An 11,156-nucleotide genomic window follows, 5' to 3' on the forward strand; every position below is an offset into this window, starting at 1 on the left:
GGCAGGACCGGCCCTGACCGTCTCACTCCAGCTCTGCGCCCCCTCCTCTGCTGACCCATAGACTGTGGGGATGCTCCAGGCAGACCGGATCCCACCCTGCAGCCTGCCAGGTGCGCCTGCTGGCAGAGTAGGTTTTTGCAGCACCCAGGGGTCAGCAGGGGCGGGGCTGGACACTGGCCAGCCTCGCCAAGACCATCCCTGCCTAGGCCAGCGCCTCCGAGTCCACCGCGATCTCGGCGGGGCGGGGCGGAGCGTGCAGGGTCTGGCCCAGAAACTCAGGGCAGCTTTAGAGAAGGGCCACCGGACCGATGGCCCGAGGCCCGGCGTGGACCCGGGTCCCAGCGAGGGCGGAGGGAGCGCAGCCCGGGCCTGGGCTGGGGCACCCGGGAGGTGGCGCGGAGGAGGCCGCCGGGAACAGCAGTGCAGGGCTGGGGCGGCGCAGGTCTGGCCGGGTGGACCTGGGAGCCGCCGGGGCTGCGGGAGACGAGGGCGTAGCCGCGAGGCCGCGGGCGCGGGTCCATTGGGGGGGGCCTGGGTTCCCGCCCCCCCCGGGCCGCGCCGGGTCGCGCGTGGGCGCGGCGGGCGCCGATTGGCTGCCGTGCGCGCGGGCGGGGCGGGCGGCGGCGGCGGCGCGGAGGGGCCGCTCACCCCGCAGCCCGGCCTCGGCCTCCGCCGCTTGTCGCCGCGCCCCGCCCGCGCGCCCGCCCCGCACGTCCCCCGCCGGCGGCCACCATGAGCACAGGCCTGCGGTACAAAAGCAAGCTGGCGACCCCAGGTGAGCCCGGCGCCCGCCCGCGTGCCCGCGCGCGCCTTTGTCCCCGCCGTCCGCGCGCCTCTCACCGTGTCTCTCCGTCTCTCCCCCGCCCTCCGGCTCGGACCCGCTCGGACCCGGACCCGGACCCGGACCCGGACTCGACCCCGACCCCGACCCCGCAGAGGACAAGCAGGTACGTGCGCGCCGCCGTTCCCCAGCCGCGAGACCCGGCCGGCTGTCACCCATTGTGGCACCAGCGCCGCGGGCGCCCAGACGCGACCCCGCCCCCGCCGGCCGTCACCTGGCCCTATAGCGATCACCGATTGTTAGCTGGGCAGTGCTGCCACGCCTGGGGCTGTAAAGGGGAGGAGAGGGGCCCCTGGTCCCCTGACCCGCACCGCAGGGACCTTGCCCCCCCCCCTCCAGGATGGGGGGATGGGCCGAGTATCCCTCTCCTGCTGACCTGGCCTGTCGGTCATGGGCTGGGGGTCCTGGGTGAGGCCATGGTCTTGGCAGGCCACGCTGGGGGAGGGGGCTCAGGCTCCAGCAGCCAGCACAGTCCCTGAGCACCCCCACAGCGGCGGGCCTCTGGTCACGCGGGCCTCTGGTCACACCCGCCTCCGCTGCACCTTCATGCCCCTCTCCCTCCCCAAACACAAATTTGAGTGTTCTGGTCTGCGGCAGGACCTCTTCCCCATATTAGGAACCCTCAAGGCCTGGTCTGAGTCATTCTCTGTGCCCAGAATGGGTCCTGGGACCCAGTGAGTTCAAATAGGGTTGTGGCTTTCCAAAAGGGTTGGCCTGGGCCCCGCCCTCCAGGAAAGCAGGACTGGACAGGAGGCTGGCCCAGGTACCCGTGTGAAAACCCAGCCCAGCTCAGGGTTAAACAATGCTGTGAGACCCCTGGAGCGGGGTGGGAGCTGGTAACCAGGTGGGCTGAAGGGTCTGGGGAACCTTGCTGGTGGCCTCTCTGGTATGAGTTCAGCCATCTTTGGAGGAGAAAAGAGCCCAATCCTGGCACCAGCATGGCATTGGCAGTCCCCATCAGGGATGGAGTTTCTTAGGAGCCATGGATGCTGAGTGATACTCCAGAGTCCTGGCCCAGAGTGCAGCAGGCAGGGCAGGAGGGCTGGGCAGGGAGTGCTGGGAGCTGGGGAGTCACTGGCTGATCCGTGCCAGTCTCCTGGAAGGGACACACCCCACCCAGAGATATCTGAGGCTCTCTGGGAGGCGCTCCTTGGGGAGCCAGGCTGGGAGCTGCCTCCCCGTCACAGCAGGTCAGACAAAGCCTGAAATGCAGGGACACATGTGTCAGGCTATTGTTTGAGGGAGACGGAAGAAGCTGAGGCTGGGAGACCCCAGAGGCCAGGCCCCTGAGGCTTCTCCTGGGCCTGCAGGTGTCCCCAGCTTGACCCAAGGGCACTCTGCAACCCTGGGCTCCAGCCACTGTTTTTCAGTGCATCCAGGTTCTCTTGCCCATTGCTACAGGGTGGGGACCCCCTCCTGCTGAGGTGCCCATCCTTTGAGGTCAGCTGGAAGTCCACCTCACCCCATCCCAGGCTTCCAAGCCCAGAGGAAGAAGGCACTGTGCGGCCAAGGGAGGGAGCCCCAGAGCAGGAGCCGGGCCAGGTGTTTGGGGCTGCCAGTGGGTCTGGGGGAGCTGGAAGCACACGGCAGCTTCCCTGCTACCACTGTTGTCGTTGAGCCTCAGCCTGTCCAAGCATCATTTTTGCTCTTTGAAAAGGGGCTGTAGAGGCACTGGGGGAGCTCCGTCACCGCTCTGTCCTCACCTCCTCACAGGCAGCACTGGGGCTGTCTTGGCTCCAGCTGCTGCTCCCAGAGCTGACTCGGGTGATTCTAAGAATGGAAGTGCCTGAGAGCTCAGGCGTCGGGAGGAGGTGGGTGCAGCTGTGTCATATGGCTCAGGAAGCCCTGGGAGTATGTTTTGTGACTCGGGGACCAGAGAAAGGGAGTGGCAGGTAGGGCCCCTTCCTTGAGGCTCCCCCAGGGAATTCACAGGCCCTGACTGGGCCCCAGTGGGTGGCAGGACAGGCAGGTTGAACTCTGAGAGTGAGATTCTTGCCCTCCTGACCTGGGCCTCCCCAGAGGCTGTGCCTTACTAATGGGGAAACTGAGGCAGGCAGTCTGAGAGCCACACACTGTTAGACATTTCCTAGCCTGAGGCCTATGCGCAGGGCTGTCTCTTCCTGGAGATGCCCTGGGCCTGAGATGCCAGCCTGTCTGGGTGGGTGCTGGGCTTCAAGGTGTGGACCCTCAGGTGGAAGCTGGGCGGGACTCAGCCCAGAGGCTTCCTGCAGGTCAGGGCCACGAAGGGTTGGGGCCAGTGAGGAGGCATTCTGGCAGCAAGGACTGAGAGATGTGCTGGGATAGCCGGGGGGCCTGTAGCCAGCCCCTTTCCCTGGGATGAAAGGCTCTCCTGTTCCCAGCTGTGGGCCTACCCCTCCTCCCCAGGTGCCAGCGGCTTCCAGGCCCACAGCCAGACCAGGGCCTGGACGGGGAATGGAGGAGGTCCCTCAGCCAAGAGAGCCTAAGGGAGAACTGATGGGGGTGGGGGTGGGGGTGGGGGTGGGGGTTTGGGGCCTCCAGCTTCTAATGTTCTAATATACAGGAGCTTGGCCTCTCCAGTCCTACCCTTGAACTTTTCCAGGCCTCATGTCTTCCACTGCTGGGCTGGCCTGTTAGGATTCTACTGGGGTCCTGGAGGTGGGGAGTTGGGTGGCCCACAGAGGGGGGCTCAGGAGACCCCCACAGTCCCTGGAGTGGCCACACAGGAGGGAGGCCCAGCTGGCAGGAGCTCCCAGTCCCTCCAACCCTGTGGGTCAGAGCTGGTGAGGAAGCTCAGAGGGCAAGGGGGTGTCCACTGAAGCAAGTGGGAGATGGGCCCCATCCCACCCCCATCCCTGTCTCTGAGGGCAGGTCCACTTGAGGGCTGCAGGGCGTGGCATGGGTGGCCGCCTTTTTTCAGCAGGCTTGGGGGGGGCTTCCCTTCTGGCAGCCTGCACCCTTTCCTCCCCTTCCAGCCACCCTAAGCCTCCTAGGGGGTGGGCCGGGCTGGTCCTCACAAGAGAGGTGGGTTCTGCCCTCCTCTGGTTCCCTGAATGTCTTGGGGCGCCACATTGGGAAGAGTCCTCCAAACACACACACACACACACACACACACACACACACACACATCCGCGGGCACACACACATACCCAGTGCACGCACACAGCGCATACACGCACACGAACCCGTAGGGAGGCATACGCACAAACGCGCACTCACAATCACGCACGCACACACACAAACAGGCGCCCACACAAACACGCACGCCCCGAAGAGGTCAGCCTCAGGCAGGGCTGGGGAGTGAGGGGCGCAGGGCGCGGCGTGTCTGTGGGCAGTTGGGGCGCCGTGACGTCGCCGGGAGGATTTCGGGCTAGTTTGCGAGAAGACTGCGGGCCCTGAAAGGGGCGGGTTCCCGCGCGGTTGCGCGTGGGTCCCGGGGGCGGCCTCGGGCTCCCTCTGGCGGGCGGAAGCCGCGCAGCACCTCTGGGGGGCGGGACGCGCGGCCGCCACCTACTCCCCGCCTCGGCCCGCGTGCAGGACCCGGTCGTCCCCTCCTGCTGTCCCGGAGCCCGGACTGAGGCCTCGGGGGCGCGGCGGGGCTCCCGGTCCACGCGAGGCACGGCCCGTCCGCGCCTCGGCTCAGCCCTGCCCTCCGCAGCCGCTTTCGCGTGGCTCCGCCCGTGGCCCAATTTCCAGGCGACCGTTTCCCGGCGACGGCGGGCGGGGCCGTCTCTGCCGCCCCCCGCTGCGCGATCCGCGGGCGCCCGCGACGCCCCGCCTCTGGCTTGGGTGCGGGAGCGGGGCCCGGCCGGGCTGCGACGCCGCCACAGCTCGGGGCCAGTCCACCCAGTCAGGGGGATGGCTCGGGCGGCCGCTGGGGTCCACGGCCCCCCCCGTGGGCGACGTGCCCTGTCCAGGCCTCACTTCCCGCGTGCACAAAACGGGGAGGAGAACGCAGCCTAAAGCAGAGCCGAGCCAGGGTACCTCGCCGTCGCCGGGCTCTGGCGGCCTGACCAGGCCTGGGGTGCGAGCGCGGGCCCACGGGGGTCGCCGCGATGGACTCGCTGGCAGCGCCCCAGGATCGCCTGGTGGAGCAGCTGCTGTCGCCGCGGACCCAGGCCCAGAGGCGGCTCAAGGTGCGTGTGTGGAGAGGGCGGAACGTGGGTCTGTGACCCCGCGGGCTCCGGGACGCGGCAGGGGCCAGCAAGGGCTCCCCGTCCCCGAGCACCACTGCCCGCCAGCGCCTCGGCTCAGCCCTGCCCTCCGCAGAGGCCTCAGGGGTCCACGGCCCCAGGGTGGGCGACGTGGCCTGTCCAGGCCTCACTTCCTGGGTTCCCAAAACGGGGCGGAGAACGCAGCCGTGGGACCCCTCCAGGGGCCCCAAGGGTCTGCGGGGGCTGGGCGCGCGGGCCGGGGAGGCTCGGCGCCGCCGTCTATAAATAGGCGCTGCTCCGCCGCCGCCGCCGCCGCTGCTGCCGCCGCCCCCGCGGCTGGATCCGGGCCAGGCAGGGCCTCCCGCCCCTTGGCACTCTCCGGAGGGTGAGTGTCAAGGCCCTGAGCTTCTCCAGCTTGTGGAGGGCCTTGAGTGTGTCCCAGGGGTCCCAAGCCTGCTGCCCTCTGTGCAAGGAGGGAGGACACCGCCTGTGACTGCGGCGGCCTGACATCTCCCCAGGACAAACAGTCTCCGTCCCCGCAGAGCCCTCCCTGAGGTTGGGGCAGGGGTGTTTTCTCTTGCCACCCCCTCCCCTGTCTTCTTACCTCCAGGACTTTGCCCACGGGCCCTCCCCTCATTTTTGCCAAAAAAATGCCCCTCCCTGGGAACGGTACCTCTGCTGTCTCTTCATCCTGCATTTGGTAAGAGACAGGGTATTGGGCTTCCTGGAGAAAAGTTTATGTCCCTAATCTGCCCCACCCTGCTGCCCCCAGGACATTGACAAGCAGTACGTGGGCTTCGCCACACTGCCCAACCAGGTGCACCGAAAGTCCGTGAAGAAGGGCTTTGACTTCACTCTCATGGTGGCTGGTGAGTGGGCCAGACTCCTTGGGGGAGTGGCTGGGGATCCCTAGCCAGACAAGCTCTGTCGTTGGAGCCCCAGACCTAACCCAACTCCTTCTCTGTACCTGTGTGCAGGTGAGTCGGGCCTGGGGAAGTCCACACTGGTCCACAGCCTCTTCCTGACCGACTTGTACAAGGACCGGAAGCTGCTCAGTGCGGAGGGTGAGTGGCCTCCAGGAGGTCCGGGCTCTGATCCCCAGCCCCCTGCCATAGAACCCCTCCAAGGGCTCCCCATTCCAGGTCCAGCTCCCACTGTTCTGTTTCACAGTGTGAGTGCCCCAGGGGTAGGGCTGAGGCACCAAGATGGATGAGGACAAGGGTCCTGGCTGCCGAAGGTGAAGGGCTGAGGGTTGGAAAGGCCCCTCCAGTGGCCCCTTCCCCATAGAGCGCATCAGCCAGACGGTGGAGATTCTAAAACACACAGTGGACATTGAAGAGAAAGGAGTCAAGCTGAAGCTCACCATCGTGGACACGCCGGGATTCGGGGATGCCGTCAACAATACCGAGTGGTGAGCGAGGCCTGCTGAGAAAGGCCCTGCCTAGGCAGCCACAGCACTCCAGGCCTGGCCTCACGCTCCTCCCTGCCCACAGCTGGAAGCCCATCACTGACTACGTGGACCAGCAGTTTGAGCAGTACTTCCGCGATGAGAGCGGCCTCAACCGAAAGAACATCCAAGACAACCGAGTGCACTGCTGCCTGTACTTCATCTCCCCCTTCGGGCACGGGTGCGTGGCTGTCCTGGGGTCAGACGTGGGAGCGCACCCCCTATGATATGTCCCCCTGGCTGTGCCCATGCCCACCCCTGGCTGGTCTCCACAGGCTGCGGCCGGTGGATGTGGGTTTCATGAAGGCGTTGCATGAGAAGGTCAACATCGTCCCTCTCATCGCCAAAGCTGACTGTCTCATCCCGAGTGAGATCCGGAAGCTGAAGGAGCGGGTGAGCCTGCTGCCACACAGGGGCCTGGCCAGGACCCTGGGGCTGAGAGTACCAGGGGGACTTGGCCAGCCTCAAATCTGACAGCCCTTACCCCACCACAGATCCGGGAGGAGATTGACAAGTTCGGGATCCATGTATACCAGTTCCCTGAGTGTGACTCGGATGAGGATGAGGACTTCAAGCAGCAGGACCGGGAACTGAAGGTGAACATGCAGACGGGTGGAGGAAGGGGGACAGAGGTGGTGAGGGGCAGAACCAGAGGACCTGTCTCCTTCACACCTGGCCTACTGGAAGGAGGGTCAAGTCAGTCTGGTTGGGGCAAGAGTCATTTGTTCTAAGAGTAGAGGACCTGTACTTCATCCAGGGCTACAGGGTAAAGGTCATCATGTCTTTGCCTGGCTGGGGTGGGTCATGTGGGCCCCGCATGATGCTTGGCAGTTATGGAGCACTTGCTCAAATCCAGAAGTGCAGCAGTGGGCCAGGACCCCAGCCCTGACCATCTTCCCATGGCTCACCACCAGAGGGCCTGGTCTGGTGGCACACCCTGGCTCCCAGATTTCTGAGCTCCAGGGTTGGTGGCTTTGAGTGCCCCAGCATCTGCAGTGGTGGTGATAATGGAGACCATGCCAGGGGCAGGTGGCCACCAGGGCAAGGGCATCAGCATGAGGAGACATAGGCTCAGCCCTGGGGAGGGAAGGGGCAGCTGGAGCGAGTGATCTTGATGAGGGAGGGACCGAGCGTGCCTGGTTGGGCCATAGCCTGGTAAGGCCCCGGAATGTGAGCTGCATGGGCTCTGGCTCCAGCCACATCGGCAGAGGCCAAAAAGGGGCAATGCCAGGATCTCTTTGAAGAGAGGTCGTTGATGGTGATGCTGGAGGGGTGCCCCAGGAGCTGAGGGCCCCTGCCTCTTTCCCATCACTAACCCTGCAATTATGCTGACCTGGTGTGAGCCCTTTCCCCTCCTCCCTCCAGGAGAGCGCTCCCTTCGCTGTTATAGGCAGCAACACGGTGGTGGAAGCCAAGGGGCAGCGGGTCCGGGGCCGACTGTACCCCTGGGGGATCGTGGAGGGTGAGTGAGTCTTGGGGTACCAGGTCTGGGGTGGGAAGGCTGTCCTAGGCCGGCGCTCGCCCACTGCCCACTCCCACCCTGCAGTGGAGAACCAGGCGCACTGTGACTTCGTGAAGCTGCGCAACATGCTCATCCGCACGCACATGCACGACCTCAAGGACGTGACGTGCGACGTGCACTACGAGAACTACCGCGCGCACTGCATCCAGCAGATGACCAGGTGCGCGCCACCGCCGCGAGCCAGACCCCGCCCCGAGCCAGGCCCCGCCCACGTCTCCATAACTGAGGGCAGGTCCTGCCAGCCCACCCAGACTTGAATGTCGCTCCATCCCCCAAATCGGCCCCCCAGAGCCTGGCCTCCCTAGAGCCAGTCAAGGGCTGTGAGGGCTCCGGAGGGCAGGGCCTCGGCAGTGGCGGGGATGGGCCAGGCATCGCCAGCCCACGCTGAGCCTCCCAGCAGCGTCGCCCCGCCCATCCCTCCCCCGCAGCAAACTGACCCAGGACAGCCGCATGGAGAGCCCCATCCCGATCCTGCCGCTGCCCACCCCGGATGCCGAGACTGAGAAGCTCATCAGGATGAAGGATGAGGAGGTGTGTGGGGCGTCGGGGGCGGGCGGCAGGGATGCACCTCAGAGGTGCTGCTTACCAGCCCCGTTGTCTCCGCCCACAGCTGAGGCGCATGCAGGAGATGCTGCAGAGAATGAAGCAGCAGATGCAGGACCAGTGACGCTCGCCGCGGACACGCCGTCCGTCTCCGGGACGCCCTCCTACCCCTGGATCCTAGACCGGACTGTTCCCGACCCGGAGACGCGGGGCCACAGCCCCCAGCTGACCCTAATTTATTTTCAGCACCACCCCTCCCAGGCCTTTCGTATCTGCTTCCAAGGGGCCTGGACCGTAGCCCCTCCCAGCTGGCCCTCTCTGGCTTTGGGGGATCTGGAGCGAAGTTGGGCAGGACTTCAGAGATCCGCCTCTCTTGCTCTTCCCTCGCCCCGGGAGGTCACAGCGCCCAAACTGCAGGCCCTGCTCTGGCAGGCAGGCAAACCAAGGCAGAAGAGGGAAAGCGATTCCCAGGGTCCAGGGTCTGTTCTCTGCCCCAGAGCTGCAGAACGGACTTGGAAGCCCTCCTTTGCCTGCTCCCGCGGGTCACCCAGCAAGTGCTGAGACCCCATTTTCCGTCGAGGCGGGCAGGGTCTTCCCTTAGCCTCGGAGCCCAGCGGGCAGGGTTGGGCTTAATCAAATGGGAATCCTCCAGACATAAGGAGGTCAGAGGCTGTGAGGAGGGCGGGCGTGACTGCCCACACCCCTTCTCTACAGCCAGGCCCGACCTGGAGGGCCCCAGGGGCACTGGGCAGAGAGCCACCTCCTGGCAACTCTCGGTGCCGTCCACTGCCCTTGCCCGAGGCCTCTTCTTTCAGCACCACAGGCGTGTGCCGGGATCCCGAGCCTCGGCCTCCCCATCTTCCCACCCGCATGATCCTTTCCCGCCACACGATGTTCCGTTTTGTTCCGTTGTGAATGCCGCATCCTGTCCTGGTGACAGGAGAACAATATTGGTGAACGTCGCAGTAGGTGTCCGAGTGCTCCGTGTGCCCCTGAAAGCGGGTGGGAACGGAAATCCCTGCGGCCTCGGCCTCCGACGATAGCGCGCTATCTGCCGAGTCCGCGCGCGTCCGCGCGGCCTCTAGGCTATTTCTGGCCCAGCCACAGCACTGTGGTGGGTGCGGGCGTGCCGGGACCCGGCGGGGGCGGGGCAGCCTTATGGGTCGGCTCTCCCACCTACGCCTCTCGCTCCAGAGCAAGCCGGGCCGCCGTCCTCTCGCCATGGGCTCTGGTGAGTCTGGAGTCTGGTTGGGCCCCCGGCTGCTCCCTAGGCCGATCCGGGTTGAGAGGCACTCTGGTTCTTTGGCTGCAGCAGGGAGAGACTTGGATCAGGCTTGGTGGGGACTTCTAGCCAGAGTACGGGGTGGTCAGGGTGGAGGGGGGGCGGGGTGGTCAGGGTGGAGAGGGGGGCGGGCTACTGGGACGCCGCGCATCAGGGGGCTGGATGGAGCCGGGCCGGCGCTCTGGGCGCTCGGAGACGTCGTCCAGGCGCCCCGCCGACCGCCCGGCTCACTGCGGCCTTCCCTTGCAGGGCCGCGCGGGGCGCTGAGCTTACTGCTCTTGCTGCTGGCGCCGCCGAGCCGCCCGGCCGCAGGTTGCCCGGCGCCCTGTAGCTGCGCGGGGACGCTAGTGGACTGCGGGCGCCGCGGGCTGACTTGGGCCTCGCTGCCGACCGCCTTCCCTGTCGACACAACCGAGCTGGTGCTGACCGGCAACAACCTGACGGCGCTGCCGCCGGGGCTGCTGGACGCGCTGCCCGCGCTGCGCGCCGCACACCTGGGCGCCAACCCCTGGCGCTGCGACTGCCACCTGGTTCCGCTGCGCGCCTGGCTGGCCGGCCGCCCCGAGCGTGCCCCCTACCGCGACCTGCGTTGCGTGGCGCCCCCGGCACTGCGCGGCCGCCTGCTGCCCTACCTGGCAGAGGACGAGCTGCGTGCCGCTTGCGCTCCCGGCTCGCTCTGCTGGGGGGCGCTGGCGGCGCAGCTCGCGCTGCTGGGCCTGGGGCTGCTGCACGCGCTGCTGCTGGTGCTGCTCCTGTGCCGCCTGCGGAGGCTGCGCATCCGCGCCCGCGCCGCGCCCCCGCTGTCGCTGACCGCCCCGCTGGTGGACGAGTCGGCCGGAACCGGCGCGTCCTGAGGAGAGACCCGGCGCTGAGCAACGCGGGCCTGCAAACTCGACAGGACCCTGCCCAAGGAGCCCTCTCGCCAACCTGGACCCGCTTCGGCCTCGTCCGCTGCCCAATCTCAGACCCACCCCACCTGCAGGCCCAGACCCACCTGGGGCAGAGCTCCTGCCCACTTTACCCCGAGGGAGGCGAACCCGCACCTCCAGGCTTGGGAGGACCGTGGGGCACAATGCCATCCAGACCCTGGCCTTTCCTCCAAACTCTGGTGCTGAATAAATCCTTCTGATCGGGCCTTCTCTGTCCCACTGACCTGGAAATTCCCCTCGCCAAGCTCAGAAAAAGGCGTTCAAGGGGACACAAACCCATCCTCCTATGCCCCTTCTCACCCCAGGGGCAGACAGGAGTCAGTGGGTGAACTCTCCCCTTCCAGAGACACTCCCAAAAGGCCACGTGGGAAGGCATGCGAGACATGCTAGGTGACAACGCCTGGGGGACAGCGAGGACGCTGTGGGGGTGTGAGGACGCTGTGGGGACGGTGAGGGTGC

At 66.5% G+C, this 11,156-nt stretch overlaps 2 protein-coding genes across 3 annotated transcripts; both read left to right on the top strand.

Moving 5' to 3' along the window:
- The first annotated feature begins 593 nt into the window (after positions 1 to 593).
- On the top strand, positions 594 to 9,448 carry SEPTIN5 (septin 5). Of its 2 annotated transcripts, XM_032269799.1 has the most exons (12): positions 594 to 775; positions 937 to 947; positions 5,747 to 5,843; positions 5,952 to 6,038; positions 6,262 to 6,385; positions 6,468 to 6,602; positions 6,697 to 6,814; positions 6,916 to 7,017; positions 7,787 to 7,883; positions 7,968 to 8,103; positions 8,372 to 8,474; positions 8,554 to 9,448. In XM_032269799.1, exons 1-12 carry the CDS (start codon positions 733 to 735, stop codon positions 8,608 to 8,610), a joined length of 1,110 nt encoding a protein of 369 aa, XP_032125690.1. In that variant the 5' UTR covers positions 594 to 732; the 3' UTR covers positions 8,611 to 9,448. The 2 variants fall into 2 exon arrangements, with proteins under 2 accessions (XP_032125690.1, XP_032125689.1); XM_032269798.1 differs by lacking the exons at positions 594 to 775; positions 937 to 947 and adding an exon at positions 4,570 to 4,956.
- An 18-nt stretch (positions 9,449 to 9,466) lies between these two features.
- GP1BB (glycoprotein Ib platelet subunit beta) lies at positions 9,467 to 10,903 on the top strand. Its single transcript, XM_032269800.1, has one exon. It carries the CDS (start codon positions 9,645 to 9,647, stop codon positions 10,620 to 10,622), a length of 978 nt encoding a protein of 325 aa, XP_032125691.1. The 5' UTR covers positions 9,467 to 9,644; the 3' UTR covers positions 10,623 to 10,903.
- The last annotated feature ends 253 nt before the right edge of the window (positions 10,904 to 11,156 follow it).

Source organism: Sapajus apella, unplaced genomic scaffold, assembly GCF_009761245.1.
Source record: "Sapajus apella isolate SASKATOON/1434 unplaced genomic scaffold, GSC_monkey_1.0 scaffold198, whole genome shotgun sequence".
NCBI classification, from domain to species: Eukaryota; Metazoa; Chordata; class Mammalia; order Primates; family Cebidae; genus Sapajus; species Sapajus apella.

Excerpts from the sequence above, each read along its gene's own strand:
- SEPTIN5 (XM_032269798.1), top strand. The coding sequence starts at position 4,876 with ATGGACTCGCTGGCAGCGCCCCAGGATCGCCTGGTGGAGCAGCTGCTG. Across the intron at positions 6,386-6,467 it reads GCCGTCAACAATACCGAGTG|CTGGAAGCCCATCACTGACT; the intron begins GTGAGCGAGGCC and ends CCCTGCCCACAG. Across the intron at positions 6,603-6,696 it reads ATCTCCCCCTTCGGGCACGG|GCTGCGGCCGGTGGATGTGG; the intron begins GTGCGTGGCTGT and ends TGGTCTCCACAG.
- GP1BB (XM_032269800.1), top strand. The coding sequence starts at position 9,645 with ATGGGTCGGCTCTCCCACCTACGCCTCTCGCTCCAGAGCAAGCCGGGC.